Source organism: Mobula hypostoma, chromosome 15 (assembly GCF_963921235.1).
Source record: "Mobula hypostoma chromosome 15, sMobHyp1.1, whole genome shotgun sequence".
Classification (NCBI taxonomy): Eukaryota; Metazoa; Chordata; class Chondrichthyes; order Myliobatiformes; family Myliobatidae; genus Mobula; species Mobula hypostoma.
Genome location: NC_086111.1, coordinates 70,061,995 through 70,088,243, shown reverse-complemented (window position 1 = coordinate 70,088,243; position 26,249 = coordinate 70,061,995). Strand labels below are relative to the sequence as shown.

The following is a 26,249-nucleotide window of genomic DNA, read 5'->3' as shown; positions in this document are numbered from 1 at the left end:
CTGGCCGGGCAGCTTGTGAGATGTGACGGGAGACACTGTCCCGCTGAGCTGATGCTCTGTCTGGTTTATTTACAGAGGGGGGAGCTTTGTCCTCTCTGTAACATCTCATTACCGTCACATGACTGTCTTCTCTTTATAAGAGGAGAAAGTTCACTGAGAGGCTGGAATGTCTGCGGTCTGCCATTAAGCCCAGATCTCGTTAACAGTTGGGACAGTTGCTTATATTGGCGGTCCTTGTCGTTGAAATGATGGGTTGTGAAGTGGGAGGTTAAATACGTCGTTTGCACCACCAGCCAATGCAGTCTGAAGATGTGTTGGGAGCAGCCCGCAAGTGTTGCCACGCTTCCTGCACCAAAATAACGTGTGTACAACTTAACAACTCTAACGCATATGTGTGGACTGTGTGAGGAAACCAGAGGAAACCCAAGTGGCTACGGGGAGAATTACAAACTCTTTACAGACAGCGGTGGGGATTGAACCCCAAGTGCTGATTGCTGATGGGTGGCGCTGTAAAGAAGCACACTAATCGCTACACTACTGTGCTGCACTCAGGCGCAAGGATTCCCTCCCTAATGCCCTCAACCCCCTCTTCCTAATTAAAAAGAAAACTCCTTGAAGTCCATATCTTTGACCAATATTATCATCGTCTTGAATCTGGCTTGCTGTCAAATGTGGCTTGTCTGACATCCTGACGGAGGGTCTCAGCCTGAAACGTCGACTGTACCTCTTCCTAGAGACGCTGCCTGACCTGCTGCGTTCACCAGCAACTTTCATGTGTGTTGTCTGACAGTCTGCTCAGTGTCTTGGCAAGAGGTCGTTATTAGGGGCGCTGAGTAGCGCAAGTTGTTGTGGTATATCTCAACCCAAGCCGTCCGTGCTCGATTTGTAAGGTGATAGTTTAATTGGGACATGTTCCCGTTCAAAAAGCCTCTTAAAATTGATCAGTCTAGGCCTGTACTGAATGGCTTGAGGTGGCTGCAGACATGATTTAGCTCGTCAGAGTCACGGGGCCATTCCTGCGTGCACGCGCGTACACACACACACACACGCACACGCACACGCACGCACACGCGCACACACGACAGACAAACACACTCCTCGCTGTGAAGTGCAGCTACTTAGCCTCCTGCTGTTGTGTTCTGTTATTGCGGTTCATGTTCTGCCCAACATTGCGGGTGCCGGAATGTGTGGTGACACCCGTGGCCTGCCCCCAGCACATCCTCAGGTTGTGTTGGTTGTTAACGCAAACAACACATTTCACTGTATATCAGAATCAGAATTGGGTTTAATATCACTGACATACTGAACTTCAGTGATTCAGGAACAGCTTCCTCCCCTCTGCCATCTGATTTCTAAATGGACATCGAACCCAATGAATGCTACCTCACTTCTTCCTAAAATTTATTTCTGTTTATTTTTGCACTGCTTATTCTAACTTAACTGTTCAATATACATATATATAATTACTGTAATTCAGTTTTTTCCTCTACATTTACTAGATAATGCATTGTACTACTGCTGCAAAGTTAACAAATTTCACAACATATGCCGGTGATATTAAATCTGATTTTGATTTCCTGAGGTTTGCTCTTTTGCGGCAGCAGTACAGTACAACACATAAAATGCCTATCAATTATAATAAGAAATATATATAATAAATTAAATTAAATAAGCAGTGCAAAAACAAGCCAAGGTAGTGAGGTGCTTATAGGTGGGTTCATTGTCTGTTCAGAAACCCGATGGCAGAGCGGAAGAAGCTGTTCCTGAAATGTTGAGTGCGTGCCTTCGAGCTCCTGTACCTCCTCCCTGACGGTAGCAATGAGAAGAGGGCATGTCCTGGGTGACGGGGGGGGGTCCTTAATAATGGATGCTGCCTTTTTGAAGCATTGTCTTTTGAAGATGCTCTTGATGCTGGGGAGGCTAGTGGGCATGATGGCACTTTCGATGCACGTGTGACAGATATCTGAATCTGGTTTGGGTTTGTGTTGGTTAGTACAGTTGCATTTTAATGCTATACTCAAGCGTACTTTACTTGAAATGTATAAACTTGGTGACTAACAATGTAATTAAATGTTTTCTCAAAGTATAATTACACTCTTTAGTCCTCGTAATATAATAGTACAGGAAGTGGGACCTTTTGTTGCAGATAATCTTGTTTGCTTCTCATGGTATTTATGCAGTGTTTGGTCCCCGCCACCCAGTCCCAGAGAGGCACCAGTGGTAATTAGTGTGGTTCAGTATAACGGTACAGCAAGCTGCTCCACGTTCCTGGAGACTTCTGTTCTTCCTCTTTGGACGGTCGAGTCTTCCAGACTGAATGAAAAAGAAGCAATAAAAAAAAATCAGATATAATCTTAAAAAAAAACCCTCCACATTCTGAATGTTTGAAATCAAAACAGAAAATACTAGAGAGGCTCAGAGTCAGGTTTATTATTGTGGGCATGTGGGTGGCTTGGTGGTGAAGTGCTTTACATTCCCAGCTGTAAGATTGGGGTTTGATTTCCACTTCTGTCTGTAAGGAGTTTGTATGTTCTTTTCATGACCGTGTGGGTTTCCTCCGGGTGCTCTGGTTTCCTCCCACATTCCAAAGGCGTACAGCCACTGTGATCTAATTGAGTGGCCGAGCAGATGGGAAGGGCTGAATGGCCTTTTGCTGCTGTAAGTAACTGGCAGAGTGGAAGCAGGCCCCTCGCGCACCCATTCTATTATTCTCCCCTCCTGCCTGTCCACTCCCCCCAGATTTCATCCACTGGTCCACACACAAGGGGCCAGTTAACCGACCAGCCCGGGGGAATCCGGAGCACCCGCTGTCACAGGGGAGAGTGTGTAAACTCCACACAGACTGCGCACGGGGTCGGGATTGAACCGGGTCAGTACTGGGACGGTGGGACGGGCTCTGACTGCGACATTGGACGTCTGCTGGTCAAAGCAGAGGAGAAACTGCATTCAGTCACAGGATCTACTGTGATAAATGGGTGCAATTTGCAGGCAGTTAAAATGATTTGTTAAAAATGAATTTCATCTATGTTTCTGAAGGGCATAATACTCCAAATTATTGCTGCCTGGTTAAACAACTCAGGGTAATTTCATAAACGATTATACTTGATTGTACAGTCATACAGTGAGAACTGCAATGACCATCTTTTTGTCCTTAATCTCACCGTTAAAAATATCGCCAACTTTGATCAAATGTTGCTGCCCTGAGCCCTAGGGTTTGCCAGTTTGGTTGAACCTAGTGGCCTTTCTCCGGACTAAGTTCTACCTCAAGAACTTCCTTCTGCGTTTCTGCAGATTTGACCATAGAGCGTAGAAGAAGCGCAGCGACAAGTTCATGGTATCTGCACTGAACAAGATGCTCAATTAAACCAAGCTCAGAGTAATTTATCAGAGTACTTGTACGTCACCATATACAAATCTCAGATTCGTTTTCTTGTGAGCACACTCAATAAATCCAATAACCACAGTAGAATCATTGGTAGACCTCGCCCAACGGGGCGGACAATCCATGTGCAAACTCTGCAAATACTAAAAGAAAGAAGTAATAATAATAATTATTATTATTATAATTAAGCAATAAATATTGAGAACATGAGATGAAGAGTCTTTGAAAGTGAGTCCATAGGTTGTGGGAACAGCTCAGTGATGGAGTGAGTGAGGTTATGCCCTTTAGTTCAGGAACCTGATGTTTGAGGGGTTGTAACTGTTCCTGAGGGGTTGTAATTCTGTTAGCGTGTGGCCAAGTGGTCAAGGCGTTCGTCTAGCGATCTGCAGGTCACTAGTTTGCACTTCACCACACATTGCTCTGCGACGACACCAGTGCCAAGCTGTATGGGTCCTAATGCCCTTCCCTTGGACAACATCGGTGTCATGGAGAGGGGAGACTTGCAGCATGGGCAACTGCTGGTCTTCCATACAACTACATTCTACAGAGGCGTGGTTGAGACTGTGCTGACTTTTTGCATCACAACCTGGTACTCCAGCTGCAGTGCTGTCGACAAAAAAGCCTTGCAGAGGGTGGTTAGGGGAGCAGAGAAGGTTATTGGGGTCTCCCTACCTTCTGTCCAAGACCTCTTTCAGAGTCGATGCCTCCAGAAGACACGGTGCATCATTAAAGACCCCTCACACCCTCTCCATGAACTGTTTGTTCTTCTGCCATCAGGCAAACGTTACAGGAGCATCAAAACTAAAACCACAAGGCTACTAAACAGCTTCCTCCCACAGGCAGTCAGACTGCTAAATAGCTGCTCTACCTGACTCTGCTTTGGACACTTTTAACTTGCACTGGACATTTATAACTGATTTTAACTGACATGTGGCTGTTGTGTTTTACTATTTATTGTTATGTTTATTATTTAGTGTTGCGTTTGTTATGTTATGATTGCACTGCCCCTGAGAAACGCTGTCTCATTCTGCTCTGCAGAGCTGATGTACGGTTAGAATGACAATAAAGTTTTTTGAATCTTAATAAAAAACCTTGCCCAGGCCTATGTCCTGGAAACCTTCCAAGGCGCAAATCCATGGTCTCATGAGACTAACGGATGCCTATAAACTGTTCCTGAACCTGGTGGTGTGAGTTCTGGGGCTCCTATACCTTCTTTCTTATAGCAGCAGAGAGCATGACCTGTGTGGTGGGGGTCGCAGATGATGGATCGGAGTTTGGAGTTGAGTTCCGACATCATCTGTTCCTATTAAATATTTTCCCTCTTACCTTAAACCTAGGCCCTCTGGAACATAGAATACACCACATGTACAGTAACGTACAGGCCCTTTGGCCCAAAATGTTTTCCTGACTTTTTAACCTACTAACTAACTCAATCTAACCCTTCCTTCCTACCTAACTCACCATTTTTCTTTCATCCATGTGTCCCTCAAATGTCCCTAATGTATCTGTCTCTACCACCACCCCTAGCAGGGTATTCTACATACTCACCACTCTTTGTGTAGAAAAACTTAACCTCTGGCATCCCCTCCTATAATTTCCTACAATCACCTTAAATTTACACCCCTTTGTATCAGCCATGTCTACCCTGGGGAAAAGTCTCTGGTTGTCCACTCATCTATGACTTTTATCATCTTGTACACCTCTCTCAAGTTACTTCTCATCCTACTCTACTCCAAAGAGGAACACCCAGCTCACTCAACCTACCTTCATAAGACATGCTCTCTAATCCAGGCAGCATCCTGGTAAATCTCCTCGGCACCCTCTCTAATCCAGGCAGCATCCTGGTAAATCTCCTCTGTGCCCTCTCTAATCCAGGCAGCATCCTGGTAAATCTCCTCTGTGCCCTCCCTGAAGCTTCCAGATCCTTCCTATAATGAGGTGACCGGAACGGAACACAATTAAAAATTCTGGTTCTTAATTCCCTAACTTTGTGGAAAAATATTGTGAGCATTCACCATATTTATGCCTGAAATTATGTTAAACGCCTCTAAAAGATCATCCCTCATTCTGCTACCCTCTCATGAGTCCCACCTGTGAGACCTCTCTCTGTAAATCAGTGCTTTGAGTTTTCGGAGCATTATCGTAAGACAACTGACAGCATACAAAGTGGAACTCAGTGGCTCAGGTAGCATCTTGGAGGGAATGGAATACGAGGACTAGAATATAAAAGCAGGGATGTGATGAGGCCTCACAGAGTATTGTGAGCAGTTTTGGGGCCCTTATCTTAGAAAGGATGTGCTGAAAACTGGAGAGGATTCAAAGGAGGTTCACGAAAACGATTCCAGGATTGAATGGCTTGTCATATGAAGAGTATTTGATGGCTCTGGGCCTGTATTCGTCAAAATTCAGAAAAATAAGGGATGACCTAATTGAGACCTATTGAATGGTGAAAGGCCTTCATAGAGTGGATGTGGAGAGGATGCTTTCAAAGGGCGGGAAAGTCTTAGATCAGAGGACACAGCCTCGGAATAGAGGGGATTCCTTTTAGAATGGAGATGAGGAGGAATTTCTTTAGCGAGGGTGTGGTGAATCTGTGGAATTCTTTTCCACAGGCAGCTGTGGAGGCCGAGTCTCTACATGCAGTATATTTAAGGCAGGGGATGACAGATTCTTGATTGGTCAGGGCATGAGGGATATGGGGGAGGAATGGGGGAAGGCAGGAGATTGGGGCTGAGAGGAAAATTGGATCGGCCATGATGAAATGACAGAACAGACTTAATGGGCCAATTGGCCTAACCCTGCTCCTATATCTAATGGCCTTATGGAATAGTCATTTGACATCTTGGCATCAAACCTTTGAGCAGGTCAGTGCGCTAAGCTTCATTGTTGTAATTTTTTCCTGTACTTTTTCTTGCTGTGGTCTAACATCATTTGGAGCTGATTAACATGAAGGAAGGTGGCGGGAGAGAAATGCCTCAGAGAAATAGCCTTGTGTTGCTGTTGCATTAATGATTGGTCTATCGACTCCCAACACTTGTTTACAACACAGTGCAGTGCGGGAATACCTTGGATTTACAAGCCTCAGTGCTACTCCATCTCACTAATTTCCCTGTTAAAATGTGGAAACTGATGCAAGGCCATGTGTACGTATTTTATTAATATGTGAAAGAAATTAGAAGCAGATGGTGAAAATCAGTAGTTGGAGATAAGAGGCACAAAAAGAAATCCTCGTGGTGTATTACCCCAGGGAGGCAGTGTACACGCTGATAAAGCACTGTGAATCACGTCATGGGCCAACAACAGTATTAAACTCTTCTGAATTTAAATGCTTTGGGTTGTGGAGTTGTGGTGGGAATCTGATTTGCTCTTTCCTTCCATGGCTGTCATAGGCATCCTCTAAGCTCCCCCTACTCTTCCATAACTACACACCAAGGCTTTAAAGCGGCCTTCTAGGCCAAGGCACCATTGGCCAATTGCTCCTCTCAATCAATATTATATTAAACCAATTTGTTTTATACACAAAAAAATTGTGTGCTCTTGATAATTATGTCAACATTTTATTAAAAATTCTCTTCCACTGCCTCCCGGCGTGGAGGTTAATTACTGAGCAAGCAGTAATGAGGCAGCAAATTAAATTTTAATAAAGTGGGCTTTGTGGCTCGACACAAGTTTTTAAAAAAACTTTTATGACTTTGTGAATGTGCTGTTGCTCATTGTGTGAGAATCACACTTTCTGGGGGTGGTGCATGGCTTTCTACCGAGTCACAACAGGGCAACGGGCCTAACTGGTCCAAGCTGACGAAGATGCACATCTAAGCTAATCCCACATGCCTGGGTTTGCCCCATATCCCTCTAAACCTGTACTCCTCTCCCTCGCCTCGATCCAGGGGCCTCAGGTGAGGCAGTTCTTCAGCTGTGAATCCTTTGTCGTCACTTCTTGAATCTGGTGCTTCTAGTGTAGCATCCTCTACATTGGTGGGACAACACAGGCTGGCAGATCAGTCCGTCTGTCATAAGAGCCAGGTGTCCAGGGTGGTGAAAAAGTAATTTGGCATGCTGGCCTTCATAGAGTCGTTAAGGAATCTAATCCGTGCCGAACCATTATTCTGCCTGGTCCCACTGGTCTGCACCTTGACCGTAGGCCTTCATAATCCTCCCATCAATGTCATTATCCAAGTTTAAACGTTGCAATCAAACCTGTATCCACCACTTCTGTTAGCAGAACGATTTAAATACTGGGCCAGATTGAAAATGCCAGGGTATCAGGGCTGGAGGAGAGAGAATGGCCAGTTCGGCTCACTGCTCCACGACGTTTACTCAGCTCCGTGCTGAGCTGAGGCTGTGGCTTCGTATCTGTGGACGGACTCTCTTTTGTAGACCTCAGCTCTGAGTGCCATTTCCTTCCTTTTGTTTGCATGGTTTGTTTTTTCCCTTCTGCACGTTGGGTGTTTGATGGTCTTTTTTTTATGGGTTCTTTTGGGTTTCTTTGTTTTATGGCTGCCTGTAAGAAGACGAATCTTAAGGTTGTGTAATGTACACCTAATTTGATAATAAATGTACTTTGCACTTTGAACTTGTTCCATACTCACACCATGCTCTGAGTGAAGAGGTTACCCCTTAAATACTTTTACCTTTAACCTATGACCTCTAGCTCGATTTCCACCTCACTTCAGTGGGAGAAGTTTTGTTGCATCCACTCTATCTCTCTCTCTCTCTCTCTCTGTCTGGCCATCCATCCCATAGGATGATGATGGTTCCTTTCAGTCAGTTAGTGGGTACCCCACTCCTCAGAAAGGAACAGCGTGTGCGTGAATGGATTTAGGTGAGTAGGGGGTTGCACAGGTCCAGACCTACCCTCTCGACATCCCCTCTCGGATCCAGCGGCATGGTGGGGTCCAAGACGGCTGGGGGGAAGTTCTGTTGCAGTGAATGGCCGGACCAAGCTTCGATGCAAGGGATGCCCTTTCCGCGCTTCACGGCACGTGTTTGCTAGATGGCCTTTGACCCTACGAGAGGGTTCATCCGCCCTTTGACCGGTCTTGTTTTTCACCCTGCAGTGTGTCTAGCCACCCTCCTCACCAGGTAAGCCTGGTGGGGGAGCCGGTTTAGTCGCCGACCACCGGACCATGCGACAGGTAGTACTGGGTTAAGCCTGATTTATACTTCTGCGTTAACTCGACGCCGTAACCTACGCAAGTGACTTACACGCGTTGTGAGCATTTATACTTGCGTGTTAGTGTGTCTGCGTCGTTCTGCAATTCGTGCAATTCACGCATGCGCACACACCTGCCCGTGCAAGGCTTCATGGTCATGGTAGTCTTTCTTGGGGTAAACAAGAAGCGAGCGTCTTTTATCGTAATGGCGAAATGTGTCCTCCATAATTTCGGAGGTCTGTAAAGCTTTATGGAAAGCATTGCAGCCGGGGTTCCTTCCCTGCCCTTCAGTTGCCCAATGCGAAGCTATTGCAGCGTAGGATGAAATGCGATGCTACCAAGCGGACCAATCACAGCTGTTGCGTTTTGCGTTGCCGCGACGTGCGGTTACATTTGGGGAGAGGTGCGCGTTGCAGCAACGCAGGCTCTGGCGCAGGGATCCGTGCTGGCTTTGCGTAGGGTTTGCGGCGACGCGGTACTTATGGCATCGCGTTGACGCAGAAGTATAGATCAGGCTTAACATGGTACCAGTAGCACTCAGCCGAGTGACCTGACCTGACCCTATCTATACCCCTCATGATTTTGTATACCTCTATCAAATCTCCCCTCATTTTCCTACACTCCAGGGGATGAAGTGCTTACCTGTTTAACCTTCCCTGTAACTCAGTTCCTCAAGTCCCAGCAACATCCTTGCAAATTTTCTCCGTGCTCTTTCAATTTTATTGATATCTTTCCTGTAGGTAGGTGACCAGCATCATGGAGCATTGGAGTTAGTGCCTTATGTTTCAGTTGTACAACTCACTGGCGAGGCTGCACTTGGATTGCTGTAGACAGGTTTCCACGTTCAAATTAAACTTATTTTGAAGTTTGTATATATCACCATATACTATCTTGTGATTCATTTTCTTGCAGGCATCTACAGGGAAAAATACAACTGAATTTATGAATATTTATACATAAACAGACTAAAAACTAACAAACAACCAACGTGCACAAGACAAACTGTGCAAATACAAATAATATTGAGAATTTGAGTTGTAGAGTCATTGAAAGTGAGTCTGCAGGTTGTGGAATCAGTTCAGAGTTGAAGGGAGTGGAGTTACCCACGCTGGTTCGGGAGTCTGATGGTTGTGGGTTAATAACTGTTCCTGAACCTGGTGGGGGGAAACTAAGACTCCTGTTCCTCTTTCACCCTGTTGTAGGAATGACGTGGTTAATCTGGAACGAGTGCAGAAAAGTTGACAAGGACGTTGCCGGGACTAGAGGGCCTGAGTTGTAGGGAGAGATTGGCCAGGCTGGGTTTTTATTCCTTGGTGCGCAGGAGAATTGAGGGTGATCTTAAAGAAATGTTTACAATTATGAGAGCAGTTGTGTGCGATATTGAGGGATAATGCAGAGAGTAGACCAGGAGGCCAGCAGACACGTAGGGTATTCAACTGAAGTTTATTTTTAACACTCTTTGTAGGATATGTGAACTCCATCCATGTGGGAATGGCTAACTGAGTGGCACAGGATTAGAACGTAAGGACATAAATAGGAGCAGGAGTGGCACTCACAACACACTGGAGGAACTCAGCAGGTCGGGCAGCATCCGTGGAAAAGATCGGTCGATGTTTCGGGCAGGACTGACAAAGGGTTCCGGCCCGAAACGTCGACCGATCTTTTCCACGGATGCTGCCCGACCTGCTGAGTTCCTCCAGTGTGTTGTGAGTGTCGCTTTGACCCCAGCATCTGCAGAGTATTTTGTGTTTGGAGCAGGAGTCGGCCATCTGGCCCATCGAGCCTGCTCCACCATTCAATAAGATCATGGCTGATCTGACCATGGACTCATCTCCACCCACCTGCCTCTTCCCCATAACCCTTAATTCTCCTACTACATTAACCCAATAGCTACCACGACAAGAGCTATAAATAGGGTGGGTGGTAATAGTCTTTTCCTGGGGGTAGGGGACAGAGATTTAGGGCGAGAGGGGAAGGATTTTAAATGGAGCTGAGGGTCAACGTTTTCATGTAGGGAGGTGGGTAGGTGGAAGGTGCTGCCTGAAGAAGTGGGGGCAGGTAAATAGAAAAGTACTTGGATAGGTACATGGAGGAACAGGGCTTTGAAATTGAAATTAGAATTGGTTTATTATTGTCGCACGCAGCAAAATATAGTGAAAGACTTGTCTTCAATACTGTTCCTATAGATCAATTCATTACAACAGTGCATTGAGGTAGAACAAAGTAAAACAATAGCAGAATGCAAAAGAAAGTGTTTCAGTTACAGAGAAGGCACAGTGCAGTTAGGCAGTGTGGTGCACAAACATTACAATCTTTACTTACTAACAGGGAAAATGTAAATGAAGTTGAGAGAGCACAGAGAAAATTTACATGGATGTTGCCGGGTCTAGAGGACTTGAGTTATATGGGAAGATTGAATAGGTTAGGACTTTATTCCTTTGAACGTAGAAACTTGAAAGATTTGATAGAGGTGTACAAAGTGCTGGAGGAACTCAGCAGGCCAGGCAGCATCTAGGAAAAGGGTACAGTCGACATTTCAGGCCAAAACCCTTCGGCGGGATTAGTGTTGGGTGGGACTACAACTAGAGGTCACAGGTTAAGAGTGAAAGGTGAAAAGTTCAAGGGGAACATGAGGGGAAACATCTTCTCTCAGAGGGTGGTGAGAGTGTGGAACAAGCTGCCAGTGTAAGTGGTGCATGCGAGCTTGACCTCAGCATTTAAGGGATAGGTACACGGATGGTAGGGGTATGGAGGGAATTGGTCCATGAGCAGGCTGCTTAAATAGTTTAGGCATGGTCTAGATGGACTGAAGGGCTTATTTCTGTGCTGCACTTTTCTATGACTCTATTACGAGATAGATTGTGAGATCATGATGGATGGGGGCCAAATACATGAAATTGGAACGAGCTGGGGTCAGTCAGGATTGGTTGGGCCGAAGGGCCTGTAGCTGCACTCTGTTGCTCTATGACTCTGATGCCATAGAAAACTGAGGGTGGCGGGTTGGACTGCCCTGCCGGACGGTGAGCTTTGCCGGATGTTATCACTGATCGGCCCCCAGGTGAATGCTGCTGGGTGCTGTCGTGCAGAGGTCTCATCAAATGAGGCTGTTTCGAATGCTCGCTTTGGCAGGTCGAACACTGAACTGGAACATAAACTGTGTGATGTGACCCAGCAGGGGAGAAGAACGTGGAATGCCAGCAAGTGCACTTCCTTTGAATTGCGTCTGGTTTCGGCCTCATTGTCCTGCCCTTCCTTGATCAATGGGAAAGGAGTATCCTCAGAAACAAGATGAACCCTGCTCAGATCAGTGCAGTTAAACCAATAACTTAACACGTTGATTGCTTATTACCTCAACGACACACAGCTTCTTCACTCAACTTCACTTGTCCCACACCAGTGGACTCACTTTCGAGGACTCTTCATCTCATGTTCTCGATAGTTATTGCTTATTTATTTATGGTTTCTTCTTTTTGTATTTGCGCCGTTTGTTGCCTTCTGCGCTCTGGTTGGGGGTGGGGGTCTTATATTGATTTTGTTATGGTTACTATTCTAGAGGTTTATTGAGTATGCCCACAGGAAAATCGTGCAAATGGCAACAAAAAAATAAGTGCAAAACACAGAATATAAAACTCAAAATTGAAGGAGTCCAGGCATATTTAGTTCAGCTCAGTGTTTGTTGTCTGAAAGACGCCCTGATTCAAAATCGCCCAAAATAGCAACAAAAAAGGAGTAACCAGAAACCAGAACCACATCATAACGTGAACCGTGTCAACTAAACCTTCCCCAAGACCCAGAACTCTGGTACCATCCTCCGACAGCACTGGGGGAAAGAGAGACCCTCCAAACGCAGGCACCTTCCTTCAGGAGCAGAGAGTGAGGGGGTGAGAGAGAGAGAGAGAGGTAGACCGTCACACGCAGACGCCTTCCTCTGGCAGCACTGAGAAGGTGCTGAATACCCCATGCCTTGATGATTTTTAATTTTCCTGGGCTTTAATTGGCGAGAAATGGAGTCGGACATTGGGTTGTGCCCTGTCTCCAGGCTCCTTGGCTTCAAGGCCGCATGCCTCACAGAACACCTTTGGAGACAGCAAAGTACCAGACCGCACAATCAACCCAAAAACACCCCACCGAAATGTAGATCACAGAGACGGAGAGATATAGACCATGTGTTGGCAGAAGGGATTACTGCAATTGGATATCATTACCTTGATTAGTTTTGACACCTGGTTGTAGGCCGAAGGGCCTGTTCCTGTGCTGTACTGTTCCACTTTTTATGTAACTCCAATTATTGTCGCAGTTTTTCTGGCTGTGTTGACTGGCCATTTGAAATAGGTCACCTGACCCTTTGGGCCTATCCCATTGAGATCGTGAAGAGCCTTCAGTCTCAGTTTCAGTTTCATGCCTTGTTCCCACATTCCTTCAATACTTAGAGATCTGTTGGTCTCCATTTTGGATCACCTCAACAACCGAGTCTCCGCAGTAGTCCAGGGTAGAGAATTCTGAAGACTCCATGAAGACAGTTGCCCTCATTTCAAAGTCGTAGTCGAGTTTGTGCATGTATGTACAGTACACACGTGCACAGGTGCAACGAAAAACTGACTTACAGAGGTATCACAGGCACAGAGCATCGAAGACTCAATGTTCACAAGAAAAACATAAATTACACAAAATTATATAGCATTAGGACAAGGAGTGTCAGGATGGGGAAACAGCTTCTTCCCCCAGGCCATGAAACCGCTGAACTCCTTGCCACCACCCAGGTCTCATCATGTAGGAAGCGCCAGTAACGCTATATTGTTTACTTTTTTACTTGTATCGTATATTCGCCTTATTATTTGTTAATTTATTTGTGGTAATATTAACCATTACTGAGGGGTCTGTGGACCCTAGGGTGGGAACCTCTAGTCTGGAGGAAGGAACATTGTCTCATTTGGCGGTATACATGTCTATGGTTGAACGACAGGAAGTTTCAAGGTACATTTATTATCAAGTTGTGTATACAGTGTACAGTTTTGACATTCGCTCCCCCGTAGGCAGCCAGGAATCAAAGGAACACCATGGAACCCATTTAAAAAAAATCTCACACCCAACAGAAGAAAATTTGAACTTAAACTTTGAGTAAGAAAGAACGTGATTAGATAAAAGCAACAACGTCTGTTACAGTGTAAAGTGATCAATGCGGTAATATGTTGCTAAGCTGATTTAGTGATTAGGGTTTTGCTAGTTGGTTCCAGAACCATCTGTTCTTAGCTCTGATGAAGGGTCTCTGCCCGAAATGGCGACTGTTTATTCCTCTCCAGAGTTACTGCCTGACCTGCTGAGTTCCTCCAGCATTCAGCATGTGTTGCTCAAGACTTCCAACATCTGCAGAATCTCCTGTGTTCTTGAACCTCGTGGTGCGAGATTTCAGGCTTCCACCACCAAAGACCTCAGCAAATTTCTACAGAGCGCATTCTAACAGGTTGCACCATTGTCTGGCATGGAGGTGTCACTGCACAGGATTGGAAAAAGTTGCAGAGGGTGGTACTGTAAAGCGCTGTGCTAACCACTACACTACCGTGTCTCCCTGTGGAGGTGGGATGAGTTAGAATTGATGTCATGGCTGGCAAAGACACTGGGCCGAATGGCCTGTTTCTGCACTGTAAGTTCTATGCTCACGTTTAAAATCTGCCATCCCCACCCAGTCACCCAACACCAGAAAACTCTGCAGCCACAGCAGTCAACTACCTCCTGAATTCGGGGCAATTCCAGATAGATAATGTGATGCCTGATGAAGGGGCCTGGCCAGAAACGCCAACTGTTTTATTCCCCTCTATAGGTGCTGCCTGTTGGCGCGTGGCCAAGTGGTTAAGGCATCGGTCTAGTGATCTGAAGGTCGCTAGTTCGAGCCTCAGCTGAGTCAGTGTGCTTTGTCCACTTAACCACACTTTGCTCTGCGACGACACCGGTGCTAAGCTGTTTCGGCCCTAGTGCCCTTCCCTTGGACAACATCGGTGTCGTGGAGAGGGGAGACTTGCAGCATGGGCAACTGCCGGTCTTCCATACAACCTTTCAAGGCGCAAATCCATGCTCTCATGAGACTAACAGATGCCTATAAAAAGATGCTGCCTGATCTGCTGAATTCCTGCAGCTTGTTGTGCTCCAACATCTGCTGAATTTCTTGTGCTTTTGATGAGCTGCAATGTTCTCTGTCGAGGGATGCACCACATAAATGCAAGTGCTTCTTTAATCTTCCAGCCTCCGTCATGGCTTTCTTCTGGTAATTGGCCATGTTAATTGGCCATTGTAAACCCTTAAATGCTTTTACCCTTGGAAAGCTGCCACAAGATGTAAAGAGTTAATTGCGAGCCGTGTCTGTGTCTGTTCCTCACAGATAAGACAACAGCTTTGAAGTCTGTCACTACACTAACCTGCTGGAGGTGATCCTGACAGGCAGAGGCAGCTAATCAATCTTCCCGATAAGAGTTGAAAGCAATCCCACAGTTTGTGAGCGGAGCAGAGAATTTATTCCCCGGCTTGTCAGGAATAGGCAGAGATCCTTGCAGCCGGTTTACTGGAACTTCGCCTCCTCTGTGCCCTCGTTTCCCACTCGGCTGCCTCATTAACACTTTCGGGGGACCACAGGAGTCGTCCCTCAGGAGGGAGGGTGACCTTGGCTTCATCAGTCATCCCGAGGGCCGTTGTGGGGACCGTCGGCCCCTCCACCAGGTTCTGCCTGATTTGGGTGCTCGCCTGTTCTGCTTCCACGGGGGGGGAGGAAGGTGCTGCCTGAATGGGCGGTCACTTCTTCCAGCCTTCTCCTTCCCACCCTCCCCCCACCTTCTTTACAGGGCCTCTGCCCCTTCCCTCTACAGTCCTGACGAAGGGTTCCGGCCCGAAACGTCGACCGATCGTTTCCACGGATGCTGCCCGACCTGCTGAGTTCCTCCAGCGTGTTGTGAGTGCGGTCACTTCTTCTGCTGCTTCCACAGGGCCTCAGTGCTCCCCCAATGGGTTCTGGTCCTGTTTACTGTCATAGGTCTAGTGAGAATCCTGCAGCAGCCTCACAGGCACAGAAAAGAGGCCGGACGTAAGTTGAGTGGTGCCACAACTCAACGACAACAAAACCAAAGAGCTGATCATCAGCTGCAGGTGAAGAAGCTGGAGGTCCACGTGCCAGTCCTCATCACGAGAACAGAGGTGGAGAAGGTCTGTAGTTTTATATTCCTTGGTATTAACATATCAGAGGATCTGCCCTGTGATCAGTATGTTAATGTCATCACGAACAAGGCATGACAGAGGTCCATGAGCCAGTCTTCATCAGAGGATCAGAGTTGGAGAGGGTCAGCAACTTTAAATTCCTAGGTGTTACTATTCCAGAGACCCTAATTCCTAGGTGTTACTATTCCAGAGACCTGTCATGGCCCAGCAGCATGGAAGAGCAATTATGCAGAAAACACGGCAGTGCCTCTACTTTCTTAGGAGTTTGCAAAGACTCAGCATGACATCTAAAACTTTTGACAAACTTCTATAGATGTGTGGTGAAGAGTATATCGACTGGCTGCATCACAGCCCGCTGTGGAAACATTTTCCCTGGAAGGGAAAATCCTACAAAGGGTAGTGGATAGGCCCAGTCCATCATGAATAAATCCTCCCCACTTTTGAACAGCAGAAGTGGTTGAGGCAGGTTCGATGTTGACATTTAAAGTTAAATTGGATAGATATATGGACAGGAAGGGAATGGAGGGTTATGGGCTGAGTGCAGGTCAGTGGGACTAGGTGAGAGTCGGAGTTTGGCACGGACTAGAGGGGCAGAGATGGCCTGTTTCCGTGCTGTAACTATTATATTGGTTATATGAACCACTGCCACAGGAAAGCAGAATCCATCATCAGGGACCCCCATCACCCAGGACATGCTCTCTTCTCACTGCTGCCTTCAAGAAGAAAGTCCAGGAGCTTCAGGACTCACAGCATCAGGTTCAGGAACAGTTTTTACCCCTCAACCATCAGGCTGTCTAACTGTAGGGGATAACTTCATTCAACTTCACTTTAAGTGTTCCCATAACCAATGGACTTGCTTTCAAGGACTCTTCATCTCAATTCTTGATATTTATTGTTTATTTTTGCATTTGTAGTTTGTTGTCTTCTGCACTCTGGTTGAATGCCCTAGATGGGCCAGTCTTTCATGAATTCTGTTATGGATATTATTCTATAGACTTATTGAGTATGCCCACAAGAAAATGAATCTGAGGGTTGTATGTGGTGACATATATGTACTTCGATAAAAATTTACTTTGAACTTTGCATCAAGTTCTGTTATTGGATAAACCAGTGCCCAAGAATAGAAAAGGCTACAGACATTGGTAAATACAACGCAGTCCATCACAGGCGCCAAGTACATCTGCATGGAACACTGCCACAGGAAAGCAGCATCCATCATCACCGCCCTAACCGTTGACTATTTACTCCCTTCCATTGATGCTGCTGATGCTTTGGAGAAAACAGCCCATGTTTGTCCATCCTCCCCCTAAAGCTGAGACAAGTTAGCCTGACATCAGTGGTTGGGAAGTTATCGGAATTGATTGTTAGGGATGAGATTACGGAGTACCTGGAGGCACATGACAAGATAGGCCAAAGCCAACATGGTTTCCTGAAAGGAAAATCCTGCTTGACAACCCTACTGCAATTCTTTGAGGAAATTACAAGCAGGGTAGACAAAGGTGATGTGGTAGATGTGGTGTACTTGGATTTTCAGAAGGCCTTTGACAAGGTGCTGCACATGAGGCTGCTTAGCAAGATAAGAGCCCATGGAATTACAGGGAAGTTACTAGTGTGGGTGGAGCATTGGCTGGTCGGCAGAAAACAGAGAGTGGGAATAAAGGGATCCTATTCTGGCTGGCTGCTGGTTACCCGTGGAGTTCCACAGGGGTCGTTGTTGGGACCGCTGCTTTTTACGATGTATGTCAATAATTTGGACTATGGTATTAATGGATTTGTGGCTAAATTTGCCGATGTTACAAAGATAGGTGGAGGAGCGGGTAGTGTTGAGGAAACAGAGAGACTTAGATAGTTTAGGGGAATGGGCAAAGAAGTGGCAAATGAAGTACAACGTTGGAAAGTGTATGATCATGCACTTTGGTGGAAGAAATAAACGGGCAGACTATTATTTAGATGGGGAGAGAATTCAAAATGCAGAGATGCAAAGAGACTTGAGAGTCCTTGTGCATCATACCCTAAAGGTTAACCTCCAGGTTGAGTCAGTGGTGAAGAAGGCGAATGCAATGTTGGCTTTCATTTCTAGAGGTATAGAATATAAAAGCAGGGATGTGAATGTTGAGGCTCTATAAAGCACTCGTGAGACCACACTTGGAGTATGTGTGCAGTTTTGGGCTCCTTATTTTAGAAAGGATATACTGACATTGGAGAGGGTTCAGAGAAAATTCACGAGAATGATTCCAGGAATGAAAGGGTTACCATATGAGGAACATCTGGCAGCTCTTGGGCTGTATTCCCTGGAGTTCAGGAGAATGAGAGGGGATCTCATAGAAACATTCCAAATGTTAAAAGGCATGAACAGATTAGATATGGCAAAGTTAATTCCCATGGTAGGGGATTCTAGGACAAGAGGGCAGGACTTCAGGATTGAAGGACGTCCTTTTAGATCTGAGATATGGAGAAATTACTTTAGTCAGAGGGTGGTAAATTTGTGGAATTTGTTGCCACGGGCAGCTGTGGAGGCCTAGTCATTAGGTATATTTAAGGCAGAAATAGATAGGTTCTTGGTTAGCCAGGGCATCAAAGGGTATGGGGTGAAGGCAGGGGAGTGGGGATGACTGAAAGAATTGGATCAGCCCATGATTGAATGGCGGAGCAGAGTCGATGGGCCGAATGGCCTACTTCTGCTCCTATATCTTATGGTCTTATGGTCTAAGTCTTGCTCCCAATGCAATTAACCGGGCAGAGATGGCCGTGGGGCCTACCATTCCCAAATATCCTGCTGCTCTCACTCAGCCTTCTTGTGAGGAATGGCCATTTTGCAAGAGGGCCTGTGGTATCCATGGCAACGCAGCCTAGAAGCTAGTGGTGTGAGAACGAACGGATGAGCCATTCTAAAAACAAGTAAGCTCTGTGTGTCAAGGAGCTGTCTTAGCCTGAGGGTGACTTTACAGCAAATTTTTAATGAGGGTACATTTGCATATGGATTGAGAAAATGCCTTTAGCTGTGTCAGTTTGTGGTTTAATGGTGATGCTCCCAATTCTGAATTTGACGGCTGTTACTCTGTGCTCCACAGAGATTAATGTATGGAAGCCTCTGGTCGAATCTGGGTCCCATTAACGGAAGAAGGGGTGCCACAGTGTGCCAGTCTCAAATTAAATGTTAAACCGACATCTGAGTGAAGGGGAGAAAGATACACACAACATACACAGAGTCAATTTTATTCCGTACCCCCAGTACCTAATAAATCAGCCTCTGAGTGTATGTTCGTGGTCTTCTGCTGCTGTAGCCCATCCACATCAAGGTTCAACGTGTTCTGCATTCAGAAATGTTCTCCTGCACGCCACTGTTGTAACGTCTGGTTATTTGAGTTACTGTCGCCTTCCTGCCAGCTGGAATCAGTCTGACCATTCTCCTCCGACCTCTCATTAACAGGGCGTTTCTACCCACAGAACTGCCACTCACTGGATGTTTCTCTGTAAACTCTAGAGAGTGTTGAGCGTGAAAATCCCAGGAGATCAGCAGTTTCTGAGATACTCAAACCATCCTGTCTGGCACCAACAATCATTCCATGGTCAAAAATCGCTTAGACCGCATCCGTGCCCATTCTGATGTTTGGTCTGAACAACAACTGAACCTCTTGCCCATGTCTGCATGCTTTTATGCATCAAGTTGCTGCCATGTGATTAGCTGATTAGATATTTGATTTAACAAGCAGGTGTACAGATGAGAGGGATAATAAATCAACCGTGGTGGAATGGCGGAGTAGACTTGATGGGCCGAATGGCCGCATTCTGCTCCTGTGTCTTGTGGCAGTGCTCCTTGTAGCTGTGCTTGCGTGTGATGATCTGGGCTGTATCGACCAGTTTTTATAGGCTTTCCCGTTTTCTGGGAATTGGGAATTGCATCGGCCACATGACACGAGTCCACCTACACAGCTACGCAGTCCACCCAGCGGTCAGTATGGCGGTGGACCCCCCCGAGCAATGGCTGGTGGTGGTGAATGAACCATGACCGGGGAGGCCTAATGCACGGGCACTTAGATAACATTTGAGATTATTGTGGATTAAATTGTAACCAATTGTAACCCAGTGTAATGCTGTCATTCAATTGAAAAATTGGAACTAAGTGTTCTGCAGTTGGCAGTCGGTCTAGTGAAAAATGTCCAATTGATTTTTCTAACTCACCCTGAAACAAGTCACGTTCTACCCTGTTATACAGACTCTTAAGTTGATTTAATGATCATAAATGGATTATGTAATTCAATCAAAACTAGCTTGAGGATGTAGATTTTGGCGATTCCCTTTCAATCCATCTTTATTATTTGGTCCTTTGGTTTTAATTTTATTGAGGCCACTTAGGATTTAATTAGTTCCCTTGTTCCGCTCCGGATTCGCCTCGTGTTCACGCGACTCGGGAGCTCAGAACGGTTTCTGTACGGGGTGACTCTCGGTGCCGACGTGAATGCATGCGCCTGGGGTCTCCACGCAGGTGTGATAGCGCATGCACTACGAGTGTGTGTAGCTGTGAACACATATAACGGCTGGGGGAGTGGAGGGCTGTGTGCAGATGTATGTGCACACCTTCAGTGTGGCAGAGGTGGATATTCATACATCTACGCAGATGGAAATTTTCTCTTGGGGGATTTGTACAGATGTTTCTGCTTACGGGGGTCTCTGCAAGTATTGATGCATTTCCTTAGGGGAACACACTCAGAGGGACTCTGCCGTGGAAATCACTTTTAATTTAACCATTTTAGTAGTGTTCCCATGGAGACTGTGAAGATTGTAACGTGGTCTTAGGAAAATATAGATATTAACGTGTTCTCAGGGTGAATGTGCAGATGTTAATGTGTCCCCAGGGACAATGTGCAGATGTTAGTGTGTTCCCAGGAAGAATGTGCAGATGTTAACGTGTTCTCAGGGAGAATGTGCAGATATTAATGTGTTCCCAGGGAGAATGTGCAGATTTTACCTATGTTCTCAGGGACAATGTGCAGATGTTAACGTGTTCTCAGGGAGAATGTGCGGATGTTAATGTGTTCCCAGGGACAATATGCAGGTGTTAACGTGTCCCCAGGGACAATATGCAGATGTTAATGTGTTCCCGGGGAGAATGTGCAGATTTTACCCATGTTCTCAGGGACAATGTGCAGATGTTAATGTGCTCCTGGGGACCCTGTGCAGATGTTAATGTGTTCCCAGGAAGTATGTGCAGATGTTACCCATGTTCTCAGGGAGAGTATGCAGATGTTAATAGACCCAGGGGAACTGAAGTTGTTGGGAGGGCTTTGACTGAGCAGCTTTCATCTCTTGTGTTGTGGGGCTTTATGCTGAGGGCTGAACTCATTGCTTCGTGCATTGTGAAACCAGACAATTCTACGATCCCAGAAGGAAGAACAAGTAAGACACTGGAAGAACTCAGCAGGTCAGGCAGCATTTGTGGAGGGAAATGGACGACTGGCGTTTCAGAGCCAAAAGGTGGAGGGTGTGATCAGAGAGATGACCTTCTCCCCACCTCTTTATACTGGCTCTCTCCCCCCTTTCGGTTCAGGAGGAGCATTTGGGCGAAACGTCCTGTTTCCATGCTGTGTGACTCTGTGACTGGCACCTGGCACTGCCCCACATTATTCTCGATTTCCACTAATGCAGCCCCCCCTGTGATTTCCCTGCAGGTCTTGGTTGATTCTGTTGGCCCCGGTTCCGGAGGTCCGTTGCTATATGAGAACGTGACCATCGCCGAGGGAAGCCCCATACTCCGTGACCTGGTCTTCAGTCCCGATTACCAGTACATCTACGCAATGACTGACAAGCGGGTAAGTAACACTGGGCAAAAGGGGGAGGGGCAGGGTAACCCAGAGGCATGGGAAGGTTTAAATTTTGATTTGTTTAGTAATCTGGATTTCCAAAAGGAATGGGTGGATTGGAGCCCCTGAGTTGTGCGGTGACTACACCATCTCAGAGTTAGTGGGGTGTATGGTGGGGAACCCGGTGACCAGCGCACTGATGTCAGATGCCAACATTAATAGAAGCAACTGCTGGTCATTCCAACTCCACTGGGCTGTCTCTGGTCACTCTCCGCCGTCACATCCCTCCGAACTCTCTCCACTTCCCTGGTCACTTCCATTGATCGGTCTCGTGCCAGTTGGTCCCTGCTGGTCAGTCTTTGCAGGTCAAATTTCCACTGGTCACTTCACTCTGGCCCTCTTCACCAGTCACACCCCACAGGTCATTCAAAGGTTCAAAGGTTCATTTACTATCGATGTATGTATGCAGTATACAACTTTGAGGTTCCTCTTCTCCAGATAGCCACGGAACAAAGAAAACATGGTAGTTGTTCAAAGAAAAATACCCAACTCCAACCCGCCCCCCCCACTGCACAAAAAGAAACAAATCGCACAAACAGCAACATCAAGCCCCTGCCCCCAGCGCAGAAAAACAAATTATGCAAACAGGAACATTAAACTACACACACAAAACTAACAAATTGCGCCAAGCAGCAACAAGAACGTCAGGATGATCGTCAACCCAGCCCCTGCGGGAAAAAAAAAACTCGCTCAAACGGCAACAGGAACATCAACGCAACGCCTCTCCCCACACAAAAGAAGTCAACAAAGTGCGCCAAATGGCAACAAGAAGGAACAGGTGAAAACACAGAATATAAAAACCATGAAACTGGAAGAGTCCGCAGTCCAATCCATAACTCTGGTAACATCCTCCGCCAGCATCGAGGGAAAGAGGGACCACTGGAATGCAGAAGCCTTCCTTCGGGAGCAGCGAGCGATAGGCCGCCACACACAGACATGTTACCCGTCAGCAGTGAGCGAGAGATCCGTCACAGCAGAGAGCACGAGGCAGGTAGTCGGCACTGTTCACACAGTCACCTTCCACATTTACCTCAATGTTTCAGTCTTCCTCAGTGCTTTAGTCGGCAAGAAATGGATTCGATCGTGGGCTCACACCCCATCCTCTAAGCTTCTTCGCCTCAAAGCCGCTCAGCTCCTGCAATTCTCTCGGAGATCGCAAAGTGCTGGATGACTCAGTCGTTCTCCAAACTGTAAACCGCAGGCTCTAACAGTTCCAGAAACACATTGAAGATGAAAAGAAGGTGGCTATCTGGAAGATGTTGCCTGAGGAAGCATTGTTTGCTGGCGCGATCTTGACCAGAATCTACTTGCACTGCTCACTTCTCTCCAGTCGATCTCCACTAGTCACCTCCCTCTGGTCATTCTTGGCTAGTCACCTCCTGGTCACTCCCCTCTGATCGATCTCCAACTAGTCACTAGCCTCTGGTCACTCTTGGCTAGTCACCTCCTTCTGGTCACTCCTCTCTGGTCAACCTTCACTGGTCACTCCCTGAGGGGATCGGCGTGTTCTGAAGCGTGAACCACAGAAAGTTAGCAGGCAGGTCCAACGAGTGGTCAAAGAAGCAAATGTCCCATTGGCATTTATTACGAAGGGACTGAAGTTTGAACTCAGCAGTTCCCTCAGAGTGCCACCCCTGTCCACTTCATCCTGCGTTTAGCCATGGAGCTGTCAGGCGATCCCGAACATCTGCCCACAAAATGAATCCTCTCAATCCTATTTTTGATTCATCCTACCAAAATATAGCACCTCACATTTATCAGCATTAAACTCCATCTGCCATCTTTCAGCCCACTCTTCTAAATGGCCTCAATCTCCCTGCAAGCTTTGAAAACCTACTTCATTATCCACAACTCCACCTATCTTAGTATCAAGTGTTGTGCTTTAGTACCTCTCTGGTGGTTCTGAGCTGAATTTGTGCAGGTATTGTTTGTTTTTGTACCAAGATACAGTGAAAAGCTTGTCTTGCCCGCTGTTCATTACACAGAGCATTGAGGCCAGAGCAGGGGTTCCCGCCTTTTCATGCCATGGTCCCTACCATTAACCGAGGAGTTCACAGATCCCAGTTTGGGAGCCCTGGAGCTAAAATGAGGTAAAACAATAACAATAAAGTGTCAAAGCTACTGAAAAAGTGCAGTGCAGGTAAATGATAAAGTACAAGATCATATCGAGGTAGATTGTGATGCCAAAAGTCAATTTTATTGCACAAGTCTGTCCAAGAATCTGATAACGACGGGATAGAAGCTGTCCTTGAGTCTTGTAGCTCAGAATCAGAATCGTTATCAGATTATTGTCATCACTGACGTACGTTGTGAAATGAGTTGTTTTGTGGTAGCAGTATAGTGCAATGCATAAAAATCACAAAACTAACCAAATAAATAAATAAATAAACGTTGCGAAAGAGGGTCAGCGGGGCATTGTTAACGCATTTCCCTCTAAATCGTTCCTATCCATGTACCTGTCCAGGTGCAGCCTCAGCCCTGTCCTTAAGAAATTAGAACACAGACAAGCTCTTTGGCCCACAATATTGTGCCGAACCAGCTACAAAGTAAATCAAAAATCCCCCAAACCTAATTTGTCCTACCTACGCAATGTGTATATCCCTCCATCTTCTTCATATTCATGTGCCTGTCCAAACATCTCTTAAAAGCCTCTAATGTATTTGTTTCTACCGCCATACCAGGCAGCCACCACTTTCTGAGGACAGAACTTGGCCCTCACAACCTGCTCCCTCTCTCCTTCAGTGCATGCCTTCTGGTATTAGACATTTCTACCCTGGGGAAAAAATACTCCCTGCCCACTCTATCAATGCCCATCATAATCTTATAAACCTCTATCAGATCTCCCCTCAGCCTTCACCACTCCAGAGAAAACAACCATAGTTTATCCAGCCTCTTGTGACAGCACCTGCCCTCTAAACCAGTCAGTATCCTGGTAAAACTATTCTGTGCACTCTCCAATGCCTCAGATTCCTTCCTATAGTGGGGTGACCAGAATGGTACGCAATACTGCAGATGTGGCCTAACCAGAGGTTTATTAGTTTGCCTGTGGCCTTTGCCCTGTGAGTCAATCACACAATCTGCAGGCTTATTAAACTACCTGACTGATGATTTCATACTGAAGTAAAAGATGAGATTAGCAACCGAGGCTGAATGTTTTAATTTTTTTTTTTACAAGTTCAGTAAACCTCCCTCCCCTCTCTTGGCTCTGCCGGCCCCTTCCTTCCTCCATCTCAGTTGGGGAGAAGGGAAGCGAGCTTGCCAGCTCTCGTTCTCAGAGCAGTGACGCTGAACATCTGCCTGTGGGAGCCACTACCCGTTCCAGTGCCCTGTGTTCAGAGCCTGATTGATGAAGATGTCTGCAGATGGAGATGCAAGATGCTGGTGCTCTGTGCCCTGGCCCCTGTGACAGGTGCACTGGCAGTGTGAGGGACTGGAGGAGGTCAGGTAGAGAGGTGGGCGGTTGTTGGAGATGACTGGGACTGATTGGGATGCAACCGTCAGGCTCCTGAACCGGTGTGGATTACCTGCCTGGGGGGAACAGTAGCACCAGCTGTAAGGTGGGGGTCATTTCTTGCTGCTGTCTATAAGAAGTTTGCACATTCCTCCTCCTGAGTTTCCCCCAAATGCTCCCGTTTCCCCGCCGCATCCCAGCGTCATTCGGTTAGGGTTAGAAAGTTGTGGGTCTGCTGTGTTGGCACCGGACACGTGGTGATACTTGTGGGCCTACCAGCACATCCCTCGCTGATTTCATTTGATGCACATAATGCATTTCACTGTTTTGATGTACGTCACAAATAAAGCTAATCTTTAAAAACCTCACTCACCAATACGCTGATCTGATTCGATCAACTGCAGACTCGTGTTTAGAGACTCTCTACTGCTCATATTCTCAGTACTATTTTTCTTGGTACATTTTGTCTTTTGTACACTGTACATAGACATACATTTACAATGGGTCATAGAACACTACAGCACAGAAACAGGTCCTTGGGCCCATCTAGTCTGTGCTGAACCATTATTCTGCTTTGTTCTGTTGACCCGCACCTGGACCATAGGCCTCCAGACCCCTCCCAACCGTGTACCTATCCAAATTTCTCTTAAAGGTTGAAACTGACCCCGCATCATCTATTTCAGCTGGCAGCTCGTTCCACACACTCACCACCCTCTGAGTGAAGAAGATCTCCCCTCAGTTTCCCCTTAAATATTTCACCCTTAACCCATAACCTTTAGTTCTAGTCTCACCCAACTTCAGAGGAAGAAGCCCACTTACATTTACCCTATCAATAACCCTAATAACTTTGTACACCCATATCAAATCTCCCCTCATTGTTCTATCTTGGGAATAGAGTCCCAACCTATTTTACTTTTCCCTATATTTTGGAACTCAAGTCCTGGCAACTTCTTTATAAAATTTTTATGGACTCACAGAAAAGGTAAATTGATACGTTTCCTGTAGGTAGGCGACCAGTCTGTGTTGTGTTTAATTTTCATAAATTCTGTTGTATTCCTTTTTTCCCGCAAATCCCTGTAAGAAAATGAATTTCAAGGTAGTAGATGGTAACATAAGCATCCTTAGGTCATGCAGATACCTTGAACTTTTTTCAGGGGATTGTGTTGGCAGAGACAGGCAGGGAAGGAGAGTGGACAGAGTGG

The 26,249-nt window shown here is 46.3% G+C and overlaps 1 protein-coding gene across 4 annotated transcripts in view; it reads left to right on the top strand.

The window, feature by feature from the left end:
* Positions 1-26,249, top strand: part of LOC134356953 (plexin-A1-like) — a 462,148-nt gene that overhangs the window by 189,471 nt on the left and 246,428 nt on the right. For all 4 annotated transcript variants that reach the window (XM_063068230.1, XM_063068229.1, XM_063068231.1 and 1 more), the window contains exon 4: positions 21,405-21,545. In XM_063068230.1, coding sequence (XP_062924300.1) covers positions 21,405-21,545 — 141 coding nt within the window. The remainder of the gene's footprint in view (positions 1-21,404; positions 21,546-26,249) is intronic.